The 26,830-nt window shown below is 35.8% G+C and overlaps 1 protein-coding gene across 1 annotated transcript in view; it reads right to left on the reverse strand.

The window, feature by feature from the left end:
* Positions 1-20,540: 20,540 nt before the first annotated feature.
* LOC124594124 overlaps positions 20,541-26,830 on the reverse strand; it is a 214,698-nt gene continuing 208,408 nt past the window's right edge. Inside the window, exon 9 of the mRNA XM_047132481.1 lies at positions 20,541-21,062. Coding sequence (XP_046988437.1) covers positions 20,880-21,062 — 183 coding nt within the window. The 3' untranslated portion in view covers positions 20,541-20,879. The remainder of the gene's footprint in view (positions 21,063-26,830) is intronic.

Below are 26,830 nucleotides of genomic sequence, written 5' to 3' on the forward strand. Positions count from 1 at the left end.
TACAGCCGATCAGCTGATTCTGACGTTCCGCGACGGCGAGACACACGCTGGCGTCGAGCGGGCGTTGACCTCTCCGCAGCCGCCGCGAACGCCGAGCACCGAACACACCAACCGACGCCGTCGCGAGCCAAACGTCGCGGCGTAGATCATCAACGACACCGCAATCAATTGTTTTAATGACCTCATTTTTTGCATAGTGCAACAAAAATATTTGTATGCACATCCTGTACTCCAATGACATTCCAGAAACAATTAAGTGAAAGTGACCAAAGCAGTTAGTCTGTCGCTCCGCCGAGGTTTTCCCCAGGTTTCCCTACGGCCGCGCCAAATGGGGAGCGAACAGTTGACACCCCTGGGACTTCAAATATTCCGGACTAACTCGTGGTTGTATACCTTGAACTTCATCTGTATTACACTTTGTGGACAACACACCTCAGTAATTTAACGCTTTAAATATACGATGTGACATATGTAAACTGTGAAAGAAAAATCTGCGTGTGGACACGGGGGACATGAAAGAGGAAATATTTATGTCAAAAACACGAACATTTTTTATGACATAAACATTTCGGGGGGCAATATAGCGTCCCCAGTGCCATATTACGAAAAGACAATATTTATAAAGAAGACATTCATAATTTGTAAGAGATTTTTTTTTTATCATGTAGCCGTAAAATAATAATTTCTCTGTGTAGGTTTAGATTGCAAAGAAATAATTTATGACAGAATGATCTAAAGAGACGACAAGATACGCTCTTTTGTTAATTTTTTAGTCGACTTTACTTCCTCTTTTGTCTTGAATGTGTCTAGAGGGACATCTTGCGTGTGCTGACGAATGTAAGCATATTTGTATGAGTTTAGCATATAATATACTGATTTAAATTTATTGTGCACTTTTAATTTGTAAGAGGTGATCCCGATTTCATGTCCGCCTTCCTTGAATTAACCTGCATTCAAGTAATTTACAGCTCAACAATCGCAGCGGCCGATGCAGCCAACGACGCCATTACGTGGCGATATTAACTTATGAAAAATCAGCGGAAGCGGAAAACTCGCCCGCTATTAGCATAATATTAATTTTTCTCCACAGCCGCACGAAGTTGCAGAAATACTTAGCTTTAAGATTCTTATTTTCAGTAGCATAGCCGAGACCCAGAGCCAGGACTCTGACTACTATACAATGGTTAACGGAGGTAAGAAAATACTCTCGCGCGTGTGTGGGCCGCAATTGTAATTAATAACTAAAGATCTTTTGCTTTAACGTCAACTGACTAGCCGAGGAAATTTATATGAAAAGTTTATTACATTGTTCAACTTAAATATCATTTTTATGAAGGCCCACCACGTAAGTCGGCAACAATCAAAAAATAATAATAGCAATAATAATATATATATTAAGTTACGACGGCCGACGGACGCGAGAAAACACAAACATACACACAAAATTCAAGCTTTCGCAACAAACTGTTGCCTCATCAGGAAAGAGGGAAAGACGAAAGGATGTGTCTGTATATGTGTGGATGGATATGTGTGTGTGTGCGAGTTTATACCCGTCCTGTTTTCCCCCTAAGGTAAATCTTTCCGCTCCCGGGATTGGAATGACTCCTTACCCTCTTCCTTAAAACCCACATCCTTTCGTCTTTCCCTCTCCTTCCCTCTTTCCTGATGAGGCAACAGTTTGTTGCGAAAGCTTGAATTTTGTGTGTATGTTTGTGTTTGTTTGTGTGTCTGTCGACCTGCCAGCACTTTCATTTGGTAAGTCACATCATCTTTGTTTTTAGATATAGTCTATAAGGACATATTGATCTGTTGCACTGTCTAACACATACAGTCTACCACTATTGCTTATAGATGGGACAAACCTCATTTGGCCCATTTGCTTGAGCTGTAGGTGGCTTTTTTGTTGGTTGCTATCAGAACGGTTTTTGTGGATCATATCTTGCATTTGGGTGATTGCATAGCATGGAGTAGTTGCATGCCTGATTGCCAAAACATGAGTGAAACCAACACAGCTGCAGTCATGCACCTTCACTGCCGTGAGGTATGTTGTTGTTGGCCGTAGGTGAGTAAATTGTGGCTGGCAGAAGGTTACCACTCCCGGGGCACTCGCTCATGATGTCACTCTGGTAAATGTATGTAATCACTAAAGTCTCAATGTCTTGTTTTGGCTGCAGCTGGCATGTCACGTCACAAATTTACTGGTGGCATTCATTATTGTATAGTCATATCCAAGCATTGTCATTGCTGTGGGATTGTGGAAAGTCTGCTAGCCAGAAATAATTTGTTTTGTTTCTAATCATATGTGGGCAAAATTATCAATGACTTGTGTCTGAGGTGGTAATTTAATTAACCAGAGCACCCAGGGCATGCTATCTGGTGCAACAGTTGGGTTGGCTGATTCACAGAGATGTCTCCACAGCTGAGATCTGTGTCCTGCTGCCAAATCTTTACTCATAAAATTACTTGTCGTAGCTGTTACTCTAGTGTCTTGGCGAGTTGGTGGAGCAACGCTGCCTTTACAATACTGTGAGCATAGTTCCATATGTTGCTTAGTAGGCTCACAAATTTGGAAGTGTTATTGATGATTCCATAACTGTACAGTATGAATTCAGTGATTAGGAATTGTGTTGCAATGCATTCTGCCTGGAAGTTCGGTAGTTTAGGTTGAGAACCCAATTGTATATGTGCTCCACATAGGTCCTGTTGTGTTGAAATGTTCAGTCCAAGGTGAACAGCTAATGAGATCCCGTGGACTGTGCAGAGTGTGGGAGGAAAACTGAAAGTCTTTTCATATGGTTCAGTTGTCCGGGACCCAGATTGAGTTATGAACGGATTCATCTGGTTCATTCTCAGACTTGGATGGGCTGGTAAAATCACACAACATATTATTGTGCTGACTTAAATTAATTGCCTGAATACTGTCTTGTGGATGTGAGGTGAGATTTGCCTCTCATCATCAAAATCGCTGAGGAGGTCAAAATATGTTGAACCGTGTTCACGCACATGTTCACCATTGTTGTTGTTGACAATAGTAAGATGTGGTAGTATGCCACTTCCATGTTTCACACCAATCATAGTGTGATCAGGGTGGAAGAGAATATTATGCAGGTCACTCTCAAAGTCACCATTCTGTACAATCAAAAAGATGGCAATCGTGGAATGATTCATTGTTAAAGCTACTATTATATCAAATAACACATGTCATGTTGAAATAGACGCTGCTGCTCATTGCAGGGTCACCACTGCAGAAATTCTGGTGTAGCAGAGTTGTACGAGGGGCGTTCAGAAAGTAAGCTCCGATCGGTCGCGAAATGGAAACGACTATGAAAATCCGATAAAGCTTTGCACAGATGTGTTGGGTAGTGTCTCTAGTATAACCCCAGTTAGCATCACGTCGCTCTTCTCATTTCTGAGCTCGCAGTGAGTGCGTAAAGATGTCTAGAAAATAGTGTCTGCCGCCAAGTACGAGGGCCTGGTGAGAAACTTCGCCTGAAGCTATGCAGCTAACATTACGTAACTGTCGTGCTGTTTCGTCTTCACGACAATTCTCAGCCGCATTCTGCAGGGGCAATCAAGATGCTCCTGCATCGTTTTCAAATGGAAATGTTAGATTACCCACAATACAGTCCGCAATTGTCTCCCCCTGAGTTTCATCTCTGGTCACATGAACCGCTGTCTTTGAAGACAACATTTTGACACAGACAACGAGGTGTAGGCCAGCGTGGAGAATTGGCGGAAAGCACTGGCGGCTGCCTTCTATGATGAGGCTATTGAAACGTTGGTACAACACTATGACAAAAGTCTAAGTCAGAACGGCGACTACGTAGAGAAGTAGCTGAAAGGTGTAGCTAATTGTTACAAGTAAAACATTTCTGATGTTCACTGTGGTTTCAATTTGGCAATCAATCGGAGCTTACTTTCTGAACAGGCCTCGTAGAAAGAAGCTAGATGGTAGTGAGTGAGATTGACACAAAGATATTCCCCCTGTGGGAAGGCTGAACTAATATCACTGCCAAAGGGGTTTATTTATGTGATATTTTGCATCACCAATTGTGGGATCCCCACAGCCTCAATCTGTGGCTGTACAGTAATTTACTAATGCAAAATGTAGTTTACAGTGTAGATGTTCTTGGCACAAGTTTGATACTATAATGTGAAATCTGTATCTATAAAAGGCAATGTCCTGACTGACTGACTCATCATCGCCCAGCCCGTATCACTCAGGATAGAAACTTGAAATATGGAGAGCGTGTTGATCTTATACTGCAAGCATCATTAAGAAGGGATTTTTTGGCTCTGAGGGGTCAAACAGTGTGTGAAAGGATTTTTTGAAACTATATCGCTATTAAGGCAGTTTTGAAGCTAGACCGGTGAAAATAGATATTTTGTTTCTCGGTCAGAAAAAAGAAATCATGCGTCAGCATTTTTGGAAATTTACCCCCTAAGGGTGTGAAATAAGGGATGAAAATTTTTGAGAAAATTTATACAGTGAAAATTTAAAGCTAAAGCTATGAAAACTGGTATTACACTTTTCTGTTAGATACAAAGAAATGTGTGTCAGGGGAAGAAAGTTTATGTGGAAATATCACTACAAGAACACAAAAGGGATGATTAACAAAAACCTCCAGCTACCAGAATCGCTTATTGGTCAGAAGTACATTTGGAAAAGACCATGCTTCTATGGCCTTAATTGGCGTTAAAATTTTAGAAAGTGTTGCAATTTGTGAAGAATATAAAAATTCAATTAAAGAAAAAAGATCTGCAGATCATACAGTCTATGTGAGTGAATCATTGGACACTAAGCTAGTAATGAATAATCACAGTCAGAAACTTCTATTATTTATTTTCTCATTATTATATAGATAACTACCTAGAATTTTTTAATTTGAACTAAGAAAATAGCTCTGTTGTACAAGAAAGATCATGAATACTTGCTTATTTATGATTTGCTGCTGCCATTTGTGAGGACAGTGTAACTATAATTTGTGACACAAGTTCCTGTTTAGAAGGCTAGTGAGGCACTCTTCACTCTTGTTCTAAATGTCAAGTTATAAAATCTGATAAAGTAGCCTAGTTTAAGAACTGTGAGCTGCAATTAAACTGGAAGTTAAATTAATTCTGGCATCACTCTATTTGTGAAAATATCAAGCCATTGTCAAAAATGAAACTTGGTTTAGGGTATGAAAAGTGATAAGTTCCAAAATCACTGTTAGGATGCCAATAATGTGAATATGAAACCTCATTGTTGTAAATCCTGTATGAAAGTGAACATATAAAATGTCAGGGGGTTTATTAGCTGTGGTAATAATTAATCTGAGTGATAACCATATAATCTTAAAGAGTTTACATTATTTCCAACCCAGTTTTCCTATCATGAACGTATGTACATTTGACTATTTGCATTGTTTCTGGAGGGTGAGAAGGCTGAAACATGGAAGATATACGTAGAAAGGCTAAACAAGGGAACCAGAGTTGAAGAGAATATTATAGAAAGAGAAGAGGAAGTAGACAAAGATGTAAGTTGAAACATGGCAACTGGAGGAGACAACACTAGTGAGATCCTTCGAGAGCCAGCAGTGACAAAACTATTCCACCTGATATACAGGATGTACGAGGCATACAAAACCTCCTCAGACTTCAGGAAGAATCTAATAATCCAAATCCCAAAGAAGACGGTAGCTGACAGGTGTGAATACTACTGAACCACCATTCTAGTTAGTCTCGCTGCAGTATATTGACATGAATTATTTACAGACGAATGGAAAAACTGTTAGAAGCCAACCTCAGAAAGATCAGTTTGGGTTCTGGGGAAACATAGGAACACATGGGGCAATACTGAACCTATGACTTATCTTAGAAGACAGGCTGAATGATGACTGGAATACACTTTTGAAATCCTAATGGTATCAGGAATAAAATACAGGAAATGAGAAGTTATCTTCAAACCTGACTGCAGTTCTAAGAATCTAAGCATGTGAAAGGGAGGCAGTAACTGAGAAGGGAGTTATTCAATCTGCATAGTGAGCAAGTAGTAAAGGGAATTAAAGAGAAAAATAATAGGAATCAAACTTCTGGAAGAAGAAATAAAAGCTTTGAGGTTTGCCAGTGAGATTATAATCCTTTCAGAGATACTAAAGGACCTGGGATATTAGTTGACTGGAATGAATAGTGTCTTGAAGAGAGGTTGTAAGATGAATGTCAACAAAAGTTAAACAAAGATAATGGAATTCAATCTAATTAAATCAGGTGGTGCTGAGGGTGTAAAGTTAGGGCTTTTGGTTGTAATAGTAACTGATATGCTTAAATAGCTTGCTTTTATTTCTAATCCAGGTTCTTTATGTTGAAATTATATACATTTGTCTGTGTTGCACTGTAACCTAATGAAAGACTTTTTAGCAGGACTATGTTTATTTTTTAGAATATTTATGGTTTTGCAACCATAAATTTCTAGCCTGGAGAATATTCTGGGAAAGTTCCATGAGACAGTTTCGGCAACATAGTAATTCATTTTTTTCTGAACAAAATCTGAAACATTGTTTTTTAAGTAAGTTTGTACCAACATCCCTCTCTCTTTAGGTAAGCATTTAGTGGTACATCATCATAACAAGTTGTCATACTCATTTCTGAGTGTCATCGCCCTTTGAACCAAGCATAGCTATCCTGGATGGTAACCAGTTTCTGTTAGCACATGCTGAAGAGGTAGACTCCAGATCTTGTTGAGCTGATCTATCCAACTGCTCATTGCTCTAACCCTTGTTCTCATGCCCTTGATCTTTCCTTCTACGATTATTATTATTATTATTATTATTATTATTATTATTAAGTTTTCTCCATTTCTTCTCACAATGTGAAAAAACTGGAGAATTTTTTGGATAAAATGAGAAGAAAGACCCCTGGAGATATTAAGTTGCTTATTAATGGACTCATTAGTTCTTTTTTGGCTGTTTTACACACAGTATCCTGCACCAGCACCAAAGCTAAGATATGCCGGTACACAGCTTGCCCTGGTCTTGAGTGTCCATGTTTCGCAACCCTAAAAGAAGATAGAAAACACAGGTGTTTCAATATGCTAGATTGTTGAATAGGTTGTTATCGCTCTGTTCTGCCAGGTCTGTGTCAGTTTCTTCCTAACCACTCACCTTAGTGTGGTCTGTCTTCTTATCTCAGCTTCACAACTTCCCATGCTGCATATGGTTAATCTATGGCAGATGAAATAATGTATGACTTCCAATTCCTTTACTCAGTCTATGAGTTGGGCCTGTGCTCCTCAATCAATTATTAAAGTATAAATCATAAGAGCCAGGTTCCAAAGGTAGGTGGCTTCTATTATGAGGTGTTTTGGAAATATAAATGATTTACACAACTACAAATGACAGCAGGAATTGTTTGGTGTTATGACTGTATCAATTGGATGGCTGATGACTGGAGAAAGCATTGGCATATTAATTTGCCCTTCATGATTTTTACTCCACAGAACACAGGTATGTGTGTGTGTATCATCAACCACATAAAGAGTACAGATTCATAACCCATGACTGAAACAATACAGACTGATGGTATTTACTGTATTGTGTAGGACATGCTTTTGCCTGTATAAAAATAGATATCTTGTTTCATACATTTCAATCTTCTTGTAAAGAAGGTTTACCTGTCTATTACACATTTTCCCCAAGAAGCATATATCATAAACGATAAGGTGACATCTACAAATAGGTATTCATCTGTGTTAAAAGAAAATAGTGTAGAACAACTAGAACTGACAAGTAGAGTAAATGCACTGGATAATTCTGAAGTAGACTTATTAACAGCTTGCAATGAAAGAAGCCTAATGTTCCTTCACGTAAAAGTACAGTCCTTAAATAAACTTCTGGAACTCCAATACTGGCTGGAAAAGTTAAACTGTAGCATGCTCATGATAAATGAACACTGGTTATCATATAGAGAACAGAGTTAAGTGTATCAAATGGCTATGAATTAGTTACAAGCTACAGTAGGACAAATATGAAATATGGTGGCACGTCTGTCTGTATTAATAAAACTCTAAAACTAAATTATGAAATTGTAGATGTAAGTGTACACTGTGTAGAATCTAACTTTGAAGTTGCAGCAGTACTGTTGTCAAAATTGGAAACTATAACAGTGTCTGTATATTGCCCTCCCAGTCACAGTGATGATTTGTTTATAGAAAGTCTTCAGAAATTTATAATCATGTTACGCCCTTAAGTATAAGAATTGCAGAGTTTAAATATTTAGTGACATTAATATAGACATTAGTATTAGGAGTAGAACTGTAAGCAGTTTACTCAATACACTAAGGTCATTAAATTTTTACTGTATAAATGACAAGCCCACCAGACTGAATGCATGTTTGGATAACATTATCTTTAATTTTCACATGAGAGGATGTCAATTCAATGCAATCAAATTAGGTATTTCTGACCACGAAGGATTGTGGCTAAGAATTCCCTTAGATCATGAAAAAGATAGTTGCTAGGAAAGAATAACCAGACCTAATAATGAACAGAAGCTAAACAATATAAAATCTAGAGAAACATTAACAGACTGGAATGAAATACTTACTCATGATATGGATGTTAATGAGTCATCAGAAGATTTTTAGAAGTGGTAACTGAGATCTTTGAAGAAGTGTGCCCTAAATATTAAAAGAAAGATTACAAGCATAACCCCCATTCTAAGCCAGGAAGTTTAAAACAGTGGTATACACCACAACTAAATAACTTAAGAATCTTGATGCCTCTGTATTATGATAGATCACAACACAATAAAGCAGATAGGGATTAAAAAAAGATCATAAAAAAGCACTGCAGAACTGCAGTCAAGACAGCACAATGCAAGGCCAATGATGGATACATAGTTAACTCTTCAAATAAATGTGAAGTGACATGGGAAGTTATCAAAACTTAAATAAATTGTCAAAAGAAAGATTGCAGCATTCCAGTTCCTCCTGGTACACTAAATAAATACGTTGCCAATCCTATCAAAAGAAAGATTCCCAGCATTCCAGTTCCTCCTGATACACTAAATAAATACTTTGCCAATCCTATACCAGAAACTGACATCAAGGGAGATGTAAGCAAGGCCGAAGCACTGCTGCCACCATTACACAATAAACCAACTGAATGTTTTGAATGGAGTCATGTAACTTGCTGACATGTCATCAAAGTGATAGCTAAACTCAGTAATTCCCGAACAGACAATTACTATGGCTTTTATAATTTTATTATTAAACAAATACGGAAAGAGATAATAATACCCTTAACAAAATTAATAAACAATATTTTAACAGAAGGAGTGTACCCAGAATGTCTAAAAATATCCATAATCATGCCAGACCATAAGAAAGGTAGCACATCATCACCTGACAATTACTGACCCATTTCACTAGTCCCCAATTATTTCCAAAATAACAGAGCACTGTATGCACCAGCAGATGAACCAATATTTTGAACATAATAACCTAATCTGTCCTGCACAGTATGGCTTCAGATCTACCCTGTCTACTGTGAAAGCAGTTGACAGCATTATAACAAAAGTATATGACTGTTTCGAAAATAAGTTAGTTAGTTGTGCAACACTATTGGATGTAAAGAAAGCCTTTGATACATTGCCCCATGTTTTCCTAATAAGAAAGCTACAGTACTATGGAATTGGGGAGAAGGCCCTCCTCCTACTGCAGTCATACCGAAGTAATAGAAAACAGTTAGCATGTGTGAATAATAAAAAATTAGATCATTTACCTGTTAAAAAAGGAGTGCTGCAGGGCTCCGTTCTTGGGCTCTCTCTGATCTGCCTTCCAATTGCCAGTAGATGTGCGTACCTCCTGGTTTCAGGCTAATACACTACACATAAATAATAGCAAAACAGAGAACATTGTATTTAATCTGAATGCCCCCAAGAAGAAAAATAAATCAGTGAAACTTCTCAGATTCCATATTGATCAAAGTTTAAGCTAGGATAAACATACAGATAAGTTATGTTCCAGACTCACACGTGTGATTTATCTGCTGTGTATGTTGAGAGGCCATTTAAGTGAAACTCTGCTGCTCTATGCATACTTTTCTTTCTTCAATTCCCTTCCGACATATGGAATTTTGCCATGGGGAAACTCATCTGGATACAGGACTGTATTTAAATGACAAAAAAAAGGCCATCAGATGGATTTTGTGACTCACACTACGAGAATCATGTAGACACTACATCAAGGAAATGAATATTATGACAGTACCTAGTCTATACATTTATAGTTGCCAAGTATACACGAAAGAAAACCTGGACAATTTTGACCTTAGGATGTCAATACACCATCATACACTAGACAGAGATGTGCAATTGACAAGCCCCATGCCAGACTAGCAAAGATAGCTATAAATATCTCAGTGTCATATTTTAACAAACTACCTAAAAATGCCCACTCAGTGCCCCTGAATAAATGAAAATGTGTAAGAATAAAGTGTGTAAATAGCAAAGCTTCCTATACAGTGAAAGAATTTGAAGAATGTGTAATAGATGATTTGGAGTTTTGAGATGAAACTATACTAAATTATAAATTGTAATATTTATTACGCTACCAGTGTGGTATGTTGATTCACTGTGCCATATTGTATAAGGCAAACAGAGAAAATATTTATGATTGTTATAATTGTATACAGATTATTTAGATACAAAGAGACTAACATGATATACTGATTCATTGCGGCATACTGTATTTGGTTTGCAAAAACCAATCAGTTTTTGTTAAAATGTACTTTTATGAAGTAGTTACTTATGTAAAAGCCTCCCTGCAACATAATTAGGCAAGGATAATTGTAAAATAACTGTAATGCTTTAACTATAAAACATATGATGACACTAATTACATGTAAACATGTTCAAAGGTGAATAAATATTCTAAATATTCTATTCTATTCATCCTTCAATTTGCACAGTTAAATGAGATTTTTTTTTTCATTGGGAAAGTGACATCAGCCACAAAGGTAGATTTCTACAATGCAAGAGCACTGACTAGTGGATTTTTCTGGCATACGCATATGTAAAAAATGTGCCTTGGAGAAATTAGTAAAAGTATGATACACAAATATTTGTACAGATTAATTCTTACAATAAAGTGCACATGGCCGTGGTCTCACCATGCCAATTTTCATCAAAACAAGATGAGTATTTACAATATTATGTAAAAGAGACAACAGAAAAAATGAATACAGCAGATATTTATCCTCAGTGTGCAGCCAAGGGAGACAATGATAGGAACACAATTACATTAAAGTAATCTGTTTATTCCATTAATATTTATTATTATGTTTTGTTTATATTAAGTAGAACAATCATCTATGTCCAAAGCAGTATTACAGAAAATATCCGTGTTTCATATATATCTTCATATATATATTTGAGTCTAAATGGAGTATACAGTCTTGAATAACCAGGAATGATCAATCATAAAGGTCCTTATGAGTAATAATACAGTAGAGGAATCATAAAACTTCTTTACAGTACATATAAAAAAGTAAAAATATTTTTTTCAGTGAAAATAGTGTAAGCATGCCTTTTTACATTGTCATAAATTGACATAACAAATACAAAGTAAACACCAACAATGTGCAGGGAAGAGTGGTGCAATTATTTCTCAAAACCATGAGAGCACAAAAACATTCCACCTTGAAATATGCATATTTGTAACAGAATACAGGCAAGAAACAGATTAGAAATACTATCTTGTTAACTACTCAGACTTTAATTCCTTAAATTTAATGTCAATGTGTCTGTTTAAGACTTCATAGCAATCATCCTTCATTTTCTTATTCTGAGAGAGATAAAATTTTATCATTAAGGATTTTAATAATTTGCTGCAAACACTTTCATCAGAAAAAACAATTTTTTACAACTATCCAACACATGGTTCTTTCTTAAATTTATTTAAAGACATGGTGATGATCCTCACCTGACTGCTACCCTTAACAAAATTTTACATAGCAAATAAATAAGAAAATAATCTGCATTTTCAATTTATGAATGTTTCTTTACCTTTGCGAATTATTACGCATTTAAATGAAATATAAAACATTTTCCAGGTATGGCAACTTCTTAGTCATCTTTCTGGTATAATGCTTTTATATTAATGAACTATTTGATTTCATATGTACCAAAAAACTGAAGCAATACGATAGACAGACCCAAAATAAACAAGTATGGCCACACATAAACTTTAATATCTTCGTTACACTTAACCCTAGCATCTCTATTCTGGCTTCAAATCATTTCTGAGGAAAAGCTAGCTTTGTGTTGCAATAGAATTAAAATTAATAGCTGGTAATTCTACACAGACAATGAAATAAAATATAATTTTCTAACTCACTGCTCATAATGACCTTAAATGTGAAATATAATGTCACTTCAAGCATACAGATGTATTTATCAAAGCATAATGTCATGACACTGGAAGGAAAAAAAAAGTAAAATTCTCTCATGCCTGGAATCTGATTCTTCACAAGTATACAAAAATTAAGAAAAATAAAACACTAAACCATCAATGTCAAGGATTGTTGAGTATGACAGCTTGCTTTCCGAAGAAAGGGACAAAGAAGCATTACTGTATGGTGCAAGAAAATATTTACAAGAGAAACATAATTTATTGAGGAAGATATTAGAATGTACCAGATGTTAAAGACATATAACAAACTTACTGACCTGAAAATGTAATTTGTTAGGTGTCATACAAAAAACAAATATAAAAGTTAAAAAAATGATGTATTAGTAAAAGTTATTGCTTTTTGAAGAGAAAACTAAAAATTTCTGATGAATATTGAGAAAAGGAATTAAAGTCTGATATAAAACACTTCATTACACAACATATAGGAAAATGGCATAATTAAATATGAGGATGACCAGAAAAGCCATGAAAAACTAAAAATAATAATACTGACAGAAAGACTCCTCCCAGAAAGGATGGTCACAAACATCATAAACTGCCACTAGGCTATGTGTCCTGTGTTAGCTTGCTCTCTGTTCACATCCAATATTTATGATACTTCCACATTTACAAATAACTCTATTTGGGAATGGCCATTCATCATTTGCATACACAGGCCTCAATACATTCAAATGAGTTGGTATTTTGGTTTCTGTTTGTGTTATATCAATCGATCCAGGTACACATACTAAAGATTTTATACTGACAGACAGGACTATATAAACCACAAAAGAGCATTACCACATTATCATTATTAGACATGCCAAAATCTCAAGAAGATATTATCATTAACCATTATAGTTATACCAAAATCTCTTAAATAAATATATCCATTTCACCTTATTATTGTACCTGTAATCGGATAGATAAAAAATTTACTCACCAAGCAATGCCAGGAGAAAACACACACATAAAAAAAGGTTCTATGTATGCAAGCTTTCAGAGCCAGTGGCTTTTCCTCCTGGCAGAAGGGTTGAAAGGGAAGGAAGAGGGGTGAAGGAAAAGGGATAGATTTCAGGAAAGTCACACAGAACTTCAGGTCAGGGGAGACTTACTGTCTAATAAATCTAACTTTTCTGAACTCTACCCCTTTTCCCAAACCTCTACAGTCCGTTTCCTTCACCCTTCTTTCTTCCTCTTCAACCCTTCTGCCAGAAGAAAGAGCTGCTGCCTCATCCTTCCCTTTCAACCCTTCTGCCAGAAGAAAGAGCTGTTGGCTCTGAAACCTTGTGTACATAAAACCTTTTTTTATATGTGTGTTCTCCTGCTACCACTTAGTAAGTACATTTTTTATCAATCCAATTACATTAAATTGTCAAAAATTGATTATTTTCATTCATATAATTATTGTAACTGTCATTGTTAACTTGGCTACTATCTTCATATTTTTGTAAGTAATTTAAACAAAGGAAACTATGAATAAAACACAAAAGATTTGATCTGGCAGTTAGTTTTTCATACATTATAAATTAACTTAATACATGGGTGTGGGAAATATTTGTAGGTGAATTCAGAAGGAAGTAAGACAGAAAGGGGCAATGCAGAAAATGAAATAAAATCAATACACAGAGTACTAAAGACTTGTTCCCACATAAGTGCTGTTTCTCTGAAATATGTGATGCACCACTAAGAGCATTTTTACAGAGAGATTGAAATATGCAATTGTTAAAGGTAAGTAAGGTGAAAAGAAGGGGTATCAACTACTACCAACCTGTTTCACTACTTGTCATTATTTTTCAAAATTTTCAAGGAGATGATGTATTTTAGAACAGCAACAATAATATCCTCAGTAAATAACAGTTTCTATTTCAGAAGTGTTGCTCAGTTGAGAATGCCATTTGAATGTTCATTCATCAAATTTTACAAGCATTAAATAACAAGATAATACCTTTTGTCAATGTTATTCACACACACACTACTGCATAGACACCCAAACATACACTCTCATGGGCATGGCAAGACTGATTATTGATATTCGTTTATTGAAAGCAGTTGCCTGAGTTGGGAACAGGGTACAGAAGGATGCAAGGCGGGAGTAGCGAGAAACATGCAGGTCTTTGGACAGATGACCCCGTGGCCACACTATGTGATGAGAAGCGCACTGAGGGTAGAGCAAAAAGAGATGTGGGAAAGAGACAGGGAAGGAAGGGGAGGGAAAAATATGGAGGTGGGAAAAAGAGAGAAAGGTGAAGATGAAGAGGGAGAAAGGAGAGGAGAGAGAAGTGAGAGGGGTTGTAAAGTGAGGGGGGAGAATGGGGGAGGGAGGGAGTGAGAGAGAGAGAGAGAGAGAGAGAGAGAGAGGTGACAGTGTGTGTGTGTGTGTGTGTGTGTGTGTGTGTGGGAGAGAGAGAGAGAGAGAGAGAATATGAATATATGGAAGGGGGGAGAGAAGTGAGAGAAGGCAGTGCACAATCTGGATGGAGGAGTGGTGTGGACAGAAGAGAGAAGGGAAAAGGTAAGGTGCATAGTTCACAGAAACTTGTGCTGGAAGGGAGTATCCAAATGGCCCATGTAATCAAGCAATGGTTGATGTCATTTGTGTTGTGCTGTGTAGCATGCTTGACAACTGGATAGTCAAGTTTGCAGTTTGCCACAGTCTGGTGACGGCCATTGATTAGAGTGTACAGTTGGTTACTTGTAATGCCCACATAGAATGCTGTGCAGTAATTGCAGCATAGTTGATTTATAACATGGCTGCTTTCACATGTGATGCTACCTTTAATTGGGTAGGAAATGTCTATGACAGGGCTGCCGTAGGAGGTAGTGGGGGTGGCTCTGTGGGACAAATCTTGCACATGGACCGACTACAAGGGTATGACGCATGGGGTGCAGGATTGGGAGTAGGATTGTAATAGGTCTGGAGAAGGATATTCTGTCCTTGCGTGTGAATGTGTGTACTTTTGCTAGAAAAAGAGCTAGAGCTGGAAAGGCAGTGTGAATGCTGTTTTCTGTTACGTGTTTCTGTGCTCCGCACACTGATCCCCTAAAACTAACTAACTAACTAACTAACTACGGAGCACTGTATGAATTGAATTATTTTTTTCCTGCCTCTATGTTACACACCTGTCTAGTCATTCCACATTAAGTAAAAAGAAATATTGATGTAATGAGTGCACTGCTGACAAGGAGACTCGCCATTTATGAGAACATACCCTTTTCTTATGCAGGGGAAGTGAGGTAAAAATAAATGTAAGCCTAATCATTAAAAAGCCAAAGCCATCATCCATAATAAAGGTCAGAAAGTATCTTCCAGGAACAGAACAGTTTCTTTTTTCCCTTTTTTCCCTAAAGCTGTCATCTTTATAGTATTAAATCTACAATTTTGTTTCCCCCATTTTCCAACAGATGGCAATAGCAGCATGGTATGTCTTAAGCACCATGCAAGAAACTAAGACATTTATAAACATAACATCACCAAAATAGTGGTCAATTTATGATTGCATCATAAAGTTATTCTCAACTGAATATGTCAACTTATGAGTACAGTCCTTATCATTCATGAGAAGTTTTAATTTTCTGCTTTAACATGAAGAAATCTGTGGCTGAAGTTCATAAAATGCTGGGTAAGACCTATGGTGAAGCACCTATTAGTGAAAGAACATGCAGAGAATGCTTTCAACCCTTCAAGAATGGTGATTTTGGTGCCAAAGACCCACATGGCCATGGAAAAGAGAATATTTTTGAAGCTACTGAAATGGACAGAAACAATCACAGGAGATCGTTATCAAAAGCAATTGATGTGTTTGAGCTGAGCACAGTAAGACAAATGGCCACAATACTGCAATAGACATGAAAAGGTGATTTTTCAGCATGATACTGCTTGACCCTATGTCACAAAACCCGTCAGAACATACTTTGAAATGTTGAGATAGGAAGTCCTACTTCACCCACCACATTCTGCAGACACTGCTCCCTGAGTACCACCTTTTGCGATTAATGGCATACGGCCTGGCTGATGGCACTTCTGGTCGTATGAACAAGTGCAAAACTAAATCAAATCATGGATCTCCTCAAAAAATAAACACACTTCTTCTGTTGTGAGATTTGATGCTGACCAAAACATGGGGCACAGCAGTGGCCAGTGATGGCCAAAACTTTGGATCACAATTTTTTTTGTATGTTTTTAATAATGAACCCCTGAACTTTGAGAAAAAATGGTGGAAACAAAGTTGTAAATTCAATACCTAGAAAGTTATGAGAAAAATTTAAACAGAAAAGTATCTGTAGTCATGAATGTCATGAATATGAATTCATTTCTCTTATTAAGATATCAGCAGTGGCCTTTGCAATTTTTTTTAATAATGATATGGACCTAATAAGATCAAGAGATTTATGAAACTGGAGCAACATGTATTATGTGCAAGGAGGAATATGACTTGACTCAGCAATTATTAAAACTTGACTCAGCAATTATTAAATGAAATTTCTCACATTTAAATGTAGTGCACACTACAATGATTAAGTGCATGGGTTTTAAGTGGATCCAAAACCATTATTCTGCCTTGTTACTGTTACTCTTAAATTATTATGAATTTGACTGAAATATTTACCACAGATATGATAATATATACTGAGAGGATGTAAACATTTTGGGAGTATAGACCAATAAGCTTTAAACTCTGTTTCTAACTCTGTATATAATACTGGAATTCTTATCTACGTCCAGCTAATCTATTTTCACAACTGTTCTTACAGTTTTGTCTGTTATGATTATTTCATTCAAGCAGTAATTTTACAATGTTTTCAAATGAAAGTGTGGACAATTCTTGTGCATCCTTCTATGTTTGTGGACATGGCATTATAATTTCTAAGAAACAAGCAGTTACAGTTCTGTTTTCCTTTTTCTAAGAGAAAAAAAGATGATAATGTTGATTTGAAAGTGAAAACTACCAGTAAGACTGATGGTGAATACGAAACAGATGCTTTCACATGGCTATGACTGGCTTACACTTTTTCTTCTTGCAGTAATTATATTGAAAGCATAACATACTTGGTAACAAATTATATCAGCAGATATGAACAAGATTTTGTGTCATAAAAGTACTGTGAACTCAAGTAAATTATCTCAAATGAATTCTAACTTTGTCAAAAGAATTTGTTGACTTATTTGATAAAAGACAAGAAAGCAATGAAATTTAGTAACCAGTAACACATTCTGAGTATTACACAAAGAAGTACGGCTATTTGTCTTAGTTTTGTTGAATGGATCCTTGGTCAATGGCTATAACATAAACAAGTTAACGCTCTTCTACTGATTTAAAAATCGTTCTCCTCAACTGTTATTTGTGAGGTAGAAAGGCTACAGCATTGTTATTTTTAAGGACAGAATATTCATGCATTATTCCCAAACACTATCTACAGGTTGGCTAAAGGAGATTTATTAAATATGAATTAACTAAATGCAGGAAGAAGTAATGAGCAGATAACAACAATCACCTGAAACAGAAATTACATAACAGTATCAGTATAAATTACTATACATTGTACACAAAAGGGACTGGCTGAAAATAATAACTCAATGTAAAGTACCCAGAGATGATACAGAACACAGGTTGAAGTGTTGAGGTGTAAATTCCAAGATGCAGTAATGCACCTTATGTTTCCTAAAACAGTGGTATGGTGCTGCTCATCAAGTGTATAAGAGTCATCCTGGAACTCTGAACAGCTCGAAAATTAATACTGATCATTGGGTTTGGAATTATGGGATTTATTCTCCAAGAGTGGATTTTCAGTGAATGTGTAAGAAGAACATTTTTTCATTGCCATAGTAAGAGGTAGAAAACTTAGACACTTTTTATTAACTAACTAAAAGAGATTCTCAAAGTGAATACTGCCATGCAGTGGACTCTATCAAGAAGCCCTTCCTGCAGCCATTCAAAAAACACAAAAAGAAGAACTGGGTGTTAGCAATATATCAGTGTGAGCAACATAAAATGTCTGTATATGACGGCTTCAAAATTATAAGCATACACTGCTGAAAACAAAAACAATCTTTGCCTTCTACGCAAACAGAAGAAAAATGAAATATTGTATGGTGAGGGCCTCACGTCAGGCAGACTGGCCACCTGGTGCAAGGCTTTTTAGTTGACATCATTTTGGTGACTTGCATGTCAGTGAGGATGATATGATAATGAAGACAACACACCACCCAGCCCTGAGCAAACAAAATCTCCGACCCAGCTGGAAATCAAACCTAGGCCTCACACGGCATTCGGCCATTCTGACTGCTCAACTATTGAGGTGGACAAATGGAAAAAAAGGCAGAGAGAAGGAGCTGTTTTATGCAGAGTTGGTCATATCTTAGAAATTTTGTGCTGAGCATTATAAATATTTTTCATAAGAACTTCTTGATTTTTAAAAAGTTACTGTTTCCATCTTCACAAACATGTTGCTTATAAAATATATAAATAAACATTTTCAGAAAACGATAAATGAAAGAAGGACATAGACCTCATCCAGATCTTTTACAAAAGCTTTAGAAGAGAAAAATGAGATTCAAAAACAACCAACATGACATTTTCACTTCAAACTCTCACATACCACAAAATTGGATTAAAATTACAATCTCTCTATGGTCAAATAATGAAACCTATATTCTTGAGATTTACTATGCCAGCCAATGTAATTACTTTTATAACAACAATAATGAATCACTGGAAATAGGCTACAAATCTGAAACTGCAGTAGTGTATCCAGAAAAAAAACACCAGTGAAATGGTGAATGCATTATCATTACTGATACAGTGATGTAAAACACAAGTGTAATTTTTCACTATTTACATTTCACATCCAGAGGAGCAAAGTAAAAGACTTCATCATCATAGTAAGGAAACAGAGCTGAATGGAATGAACCTGTGATGGCAAAAAGAACTCTTAACACAAATTTTCCAGAACAAGGACCATAACAAATAAGAAATGATATAATCAATGGAACTTACTTTCTGTTTTGTTACAGTGTCATGAGAAAACTATGGTGACACTGTTATAACACTTTGTAACATACACTTGAGCACAACACAAAATTTGCTTTTTGAGAAATGGCTAATGGATAGTCATAGTTAAATGAGATAAAATATTATTTCTGGTCAAATATATTGCAGAGGTGAAAAAGTTAAGCTAGCCCTATAAAATTAAATTTTATAAACAATTTGTCAAATTGTTTACAAAGTGACTACATTATCTTATAGTAGTCAGTTAGTTGCATATTTGATGAAGAGGCTTCAAACAACTATTATCATAACGCATTTCTACATCTGAAGGACTATAATAGTTTTAGGCAATCAGTTACATTGGCTCACTTTCTCTATCCATGAAGAGAGATACTGCAGTGGACTTCAGGAATATGACTTGTGTTATGGAGAAGCAGGGATCCAATTCCTACACATCCAGCTTACTTTTCAATATTTTCCTAAAATCTCGTCATGAATATGCTTGTACGGTTCCTTCCATACGGGCACAATTACCCTTCTTTCATTCTCCAGTTGATTATACTATGAACTGACTGTCAATTAGATGTTCAGTTTGAATTTTCCTAATGAAGAATTGACTTTCGCAAAAAAAAAAAAAAAAAAAAAAAAAAAAAAAAAAAAAAAAAAAAAAAAAAAAAAAAAAATCATCTGGCTGATAGTCTTGCCCTGTTGAAAGAACTTCAACTACAGCAACTTGAAATTATAGATACATTAATCTGGTTTATAGCATAAATCTGATGAAAACTGAAAGGGCCCACAAGACAAATTTAATACAAAACTAAAATAACAGCAAAATCTGTTTAAGCATTACATTTCACATAGCAATTATATGGACTGAATATCAAATACACTTCTAAAAATATGAGTATTATCAATACATATATACATGTATAAGTAACGGACACTAAAATATGTTAGCACCTTTCAAAACTCTGGTCCCTCAGTGTTCAACTGTCTTTTTATTCTGGAATGGTCCCTTGCGTATCTTCCTTTCTGTTATGCCCAATGATAACATAAATATTTCATTTGCTGGTAGATAGTAATTACTTTAATATGTAGCAAATCAATTAATGTTTCTCACATGCATATAGAAGAACTGATCAAATATATCATTTTCCATGGGACCACCTACTTAATTTCTTTTGAACTCAGAAAAAATCTATGCGTAACACCATATAAATAGACATTTTGAACAACAAAATTACAAAGGTCTCATACAACGGTTCACATCATTATTCTTACAAATAAGTAACTGCCACCATATTAGGGAGATTCTGCTATAAATATTAGAATTGTACATATTACATTCCAGTCATGTAAGTCAATTAGGACTAGCACACAATTTTGGTTAATTAGTGCTTTTTACAGCACAATCATCACAAAGGTTAAGGCACCTTACATAATACAATACTGAATGCATTGATTCATATTAAAAGTCTTCGAACACCACATTCACAGCAAAACTTTGCTACGCTCACAGGATACTGAGCTCCACACTCATGACAAAATTTGGGCAGGTGGGATATTACTGCTCCTTGTTGATGTTCTTTTTTGTGATCATGATTATGAGACAGAATAACTGTGTCTCCAGTACCTGGCCTGGGTACCTGAGAAGAAAAAAAAAGTATTAAAATAAAATGTATGAATTAGGGTTACTTCCAGTTTCAAGAAGTTTGTGATATTGATGCACATAGAATTAATGGATATGTTGTCTGCAAACTTAAGTATGTTCATTACAACTACTATTTAAATGTGAACAATCAAACTTTATGGCTGAATTTATAATCTTAAAAGATTTACATATAACAGCTAATAAGTAAAATGAAATGAAAAAACTAAGCAGTGGTGATATGAGAGGATTTATGCAGTTCACTATAAAACACCATTCATAATAACATGGTTGTCACTCACTACTTTTTTTCATTAACTCTGAAGATTTTTTGTTGTTGTTGTTGAAACTTGTCACTGGAAATCTAAAACTGATTTACCCAGGTCCATCAATATGTTTTCATAGTTGTCTGCTTAAATGTTGCATGTCTGCATGCTTTTATCTATGTTCAGCCTGTTCAGTTTCCTTTTACCTTCCTCACTTTATTTTTGGTTCCCTGCTTGATCATGATGTATGAACTGTTTTCACTTACCATGTTTTTACAAGCAAAGCTGAACAAGGATGACAAAAGACGATAACAGAGGAATGGAATTGCAAGAAAGAAGACTATTAAGGAAATATAACAAAAGCACAACATAAGGTTGGATGATCAGCAATTTATACATGGAGAAAAATAGTAATTGATATTACAATGAACCATTTGTAACAATATAAATGAGAAAATAATTGGTGCCAGCAACACCTTATCTCCAACAATGACAACAACAACATTAATAGCCCTATTCCTCGAGAGAGAATAAATTAGTGATCATTAGGACTTTGCCTTGTAGTTGTCCAAAGGCTGAATTTTTAATACTAGATACTCAGAATGTTACCTCCAGAACACAGTTCCAAATGAATGATTAGAGAAAATGTAAAAAGGAAGGAGCAAATTCTAGAACTGCTAAAGGCCACTGATAATTTGAAGAAAGTGATTTGTGTGTCATGGTTCCTCTTCATTAAAAACTGTTAACACTAAGAAATTCATTCAGAAAATTTATACTTTGCCAAGGATACTTTTAAGCTACTTAGTTATGTATGGGTTACAAAATACTATAGAAAACTCAAAATGAGAAATATTTCAAACATCTGGCGTATATGGCTAGAAAGCCCTATTAAGAATTTTCTTCTCTATTAATGTGACCAAAATATGTTGTCAAATTTTGGTTTTCAGATGACATGACTATGAAACATTCCTGCCTTATCAACTGATAATATTCTTGCCAGAGCTGTGGCTAGATTAAGCTAAAAGGCCTTCTTTTAAAGTAGAAAACACACATAAATTCATGCAAGCACAACTCGCATGCACACGCACACGACCACTGAGGCCAGACTCAGTCGGCATGTGTGTGTGTGTGTTATGCTTGCATGTGTTTCTACTTTACAAGAAGGCCATTAGTCTGAAAGATTGAATGTATAGCACTCTTTTGGATGTGCCTGCCTGTGACTCAATATCTTCTCTATATTGTGAGTAGCAATCCATCCTTTTCATAATACTGTAGTTATTCCATCACACACACACACACACACACACACACACGCACACACACACACACACACACACACAGAGAGAGAGAGAGAGAGAGAGAGAGAGAGAGAGAGAGAGAGAGAGAGAGAGAGAGAGAGAGAGAGAGAGACCACTTGAAATCAAAATTGGAGTAAACCCCTCAACCCCAGGTCACTAGCATCCAAAAAATATCCTTAAAAGCAAGACTGGAAATATCGTTCAAGAAAACTCTGATTAATGCACATGTAACACTTGTGTATATGTAAAGTCTTCATAACATTTTTTAAAAAGGTTACCTAGTTCTACAGTTTAAATATCCCAGAGAACTCATCAAGCTTCCCTTGGTGAGAAAGAAACATGAATACATCAAATCAACAAAATGAAGAAAGCTTGATTTCTAACCTGGTAAACCTATAGTAAGAAACACTTGACAATAGATAGTAAGATTCAACACTACAAAACTATAACTGTCCCAGAAGCCACTTACACTTACATGAAACCCAGTTCCAAATTAAAAATGAAAAAAGAACTGATAGTCCATCTGCTTCAATTGTGTGATCTTATTGCAGATAAGACTGCTATCTGATGCTACACCATGTGACAAGACAAAACATCATTCAGTTTCATGTCTTCTGCAATCCATATTTTTGTCTATGATAGTCATATATGCTTAAAGAGTTTTACAAATGCACTAGCCAGTTAATATTGTGGTAAATGAACAGTAACATATGTGGATTAGGTATCTTCCACTAGAAGTTAAATATAAGGGTACTGACTGAAGTACTGTGGCACTATTTAAATGAGGAACTGTAATTCAGCCATGTAAGAGGTCCCTTCCCGAAACTCTTGTTTGGCCAATTCTTGAATATTGTTTGTGGATTTGAAACCAATTTGTATCAAGGGATGAAACAGACAAGATTCACAAAAGTTCTCCACACTTTATCATGGATTTGATGCATAGGTGTAAGGGTGTCTATAATTTTTCTTCCCACCGACTATCTGTTAACAGGGTGTGAAAGGGTAAAAAAATGATTCTGATACACTACATACTGTTACCATGCAATTTATGAGCATACCCAGCACATGGAATGAGGGAGGAGGGATCCTAGACTACGGGGGGAAAAAAAAAAGATCTTCACAAATCGAACTCAAAACCTGCCCCACCACACAGACATATAAATTCAGCATCAGTTTGAAGAAAGGTGGATTATGTAATACGAACGCACTAGTAGCAAGTGTACACAGAACTTACTTTCATGAACTCTCAAAACTATTCCACCATTCACCACAAAACTAATGTGAATTGTATCCCTCCTCTCCCTTTCATTAGATCACAAACATGACAGCATACATATATAAGACACACACAGGCCACCACAATTAAACAACAAGAATTTAAGACATCGGTAATAAAGAGTGCTGTCTTTGCAAAAACTGATGATTATAGGTCATCTCTATTGAAATTAAGAACAAAGTCAATAAGGAGACAATTAGCACCGAATTAAGTGATCGCACAATATGTCTGCACACAATACACATTTGGTCCCCATTACAAATGAATACTTCAAGTGAATGATGAGACACAAAAGACCTATGTTATTGATTATTTTAAGTCACATCAGTCTGTGGGCTCACTACTGGATGATGAAAATGGAGAAAAAATCATTTTCTATGTTGGTTCAAATAAAACAGTTATGATCCATAGCAAACAAGCCTGTACAATTGCATATCAGTGGTGGTGTTGAATACTGATGTGATCATCTTGAGTCATCATATATCTCAACAGTGCGCCAAAGAAATACACACTCTTGTCCAATTATCATCACAGCTTTATGAGGCACAGCATCACATCAGCTGTTTAACTAAGGACAGCTTTTATCCAGTGACAGTAAATTTCAAAAAAGCTTATTAGTAGAAAATTTGAAAAACTGTTACAGGTGGCACTCACAAATCTTCCCAACTCACTCACCTGACATTTGTATCTGTGAAGTACAGAGCTGCTCCATCCTATTGATACAAATACTGAGAACAACCAACTATATTCAAAATCTAATTCCAGAAACTGGGGCACAAAGAGATGAAACAGTTAAAACCAGAAAACCATTGACAGCTTCAAAATCAGAAACCAAATGCCAAAGAGTGACTGATACCATGCAGGAACTTGAAATGAGCAGAAGCAAATTTAAAGCAGTTCTAAGGTACTTAAACAACATTTGTACAGTACCCAACTTGTGAAAAAATTGTAAGTCTGACCGGGAGATTAAATACAACATGGAAGATAAACAATTAATAATTTACTATGCTTTTACATGAAATAGTTATCATTGTTGAGGTGACAAATCAGTTAAGATGTTTAACAAACTCAAAGCTCTGGCAATAGATGATATTGCAGCAGAACAAATCTAACACTTACATGAGAAAAATAGTTGTTGCTAAAATCATTCAACAACTGTATGGCAGCCTGTGATATCCCTAATGACTGGAAAAAAGTGAAAGTGGTCATTGCTATTTTAAAATGTGGACAGAACCTGAAGATCTTAAAAATTATTGCTCAGTCCTCTTGACTTTGGCACTTATGCAAAATTTTTGAGAGCCTGATATTAAACTGACTTACAAGAATGACTGAATCAATGGCATGAGAGCTAAGCAGGGCATGAGAGCTAAGCATGTTATGTGGAAGGAAGGAAGGTATCCTCTTGGCCATGAATGTGATGCTGAGTTCAAATGTGACACAAGTTTGCCTGTATCGGTTCATGAACTGAACGAGTCTTTTGACTGTTTGAAGTACCTGTTGTCAGACAACCTAATAAACCATGCAATTCAGCAAATGAACTTGTATGCAACAAAAATGAGACCTGGCTATAGTTAACACTTGGCTATCGAGGCACTGCAAGACAGGTTTGTCCACGCCATTAGTTAATTTCAAAACAGAAGTTGCCAGTGCCCTCTGAAAACCATACAAGCCTGTCAGATGCTATACAGGATGCTCCAGCACAATGAAGCTGAGCAGGAACCGAATGAGAAGAAATGAACTGGATCCTCTGCAGCTGTTCCTGATGCTCACTTTCAATTGGACAATGTTGGATATTTACCTATATGGGAAGATTGACAGTGATGCATATTTCCACAATGCAAGGGTAGATCCTTTGCCCAGTGCAAGAAGTGTGAAGTTCAACTGTGTGTGAATAAGGCCAGAAACTGCTTCAAAATTTCCACAGACATAGGTAAAGGGGTACTTTTTTCATTTTATTTGTGTATTCGTGCCATGGATCCAAAGTGCTAGAGAGTAGTTTGGACGTTGAATGAGTTGATACATTTTCGTACAGCTAATAATAATCTAAATACAGTATTTGAAAAAAAATCTAGATATTGCTGACATACAACTGTACCATATTTTCCACTTATAAGAATTAAAAATAATTGTAATAAAAAAATTTAATAATAAAAAAATTACAAAATAATCTTGTTTATTACTACAATACGCACATGACAAGATTATAACTTGTTCATGTACAGAGCAGAGAGACACATCAATCAGATACTTCCTTAAATTATGTTTTAAATAAAGATTTATTATCACTCATACATTTCACATTGTTTGTTTTGTTTGGCAGAGAACTGAATTTTTAAGTATTACTATACATCATCTCCATCTGTGATAGAGATAGATGCTTTAGGTCATAATGGAAATAATTCTTTTGTCTAGTATTATGGCTATGGTATAAACTAATTCTTTGGTAGTGAAAGGAAAGGAATATATGTACTGTGATGTTGTGGTCATTATTTCAAGCTTTTGAAAGTGCTGTGGTATGACATATTTGGACAAGATATTACTCTTTTTTGTGCTATCAAGATATTCTTTGAAATTGGCATGTTGCTCCAGAAGATTACACTATGACACATGAAGAAGTGGAAATACCAAAGAACGCTCATTTTCAGACAGTAATATCTACAAGACAGGATATATAAGCTTACTGTATATGTGAAGGACTAAAAATTTGGAGGACTACATTTGCTTTATACATTGTTTGTTATGCACAGTCTGAACTTCCTCTGCATTCTCATGGTTTTTGAGGAACTTAATGAAACTAGTTTTACTTAAGTTTATCAAGAGTAAATAATGCACCACACCATAACTTCTTACAGCATGTTGTTGATGTCAGATTCAATGTCACTTGTAGAAACACTATGTATCACAATGCTTGTATCATCAGCAAATA

Source organism: Schistocerca americana, chromosome 2 (assembly GCF_021461395.2).
Source record: "Schistocerca americana isolate TAMUIC-IGC-003095 chromosome 2, iqSchAmer2.1, whole genome shotgun sequence".
NCBI lineage: Eukaryota > Metazoa > Arthropoda > Insecta > Orthoptera > Acrididae > Schistocerca > Schistocerca americana.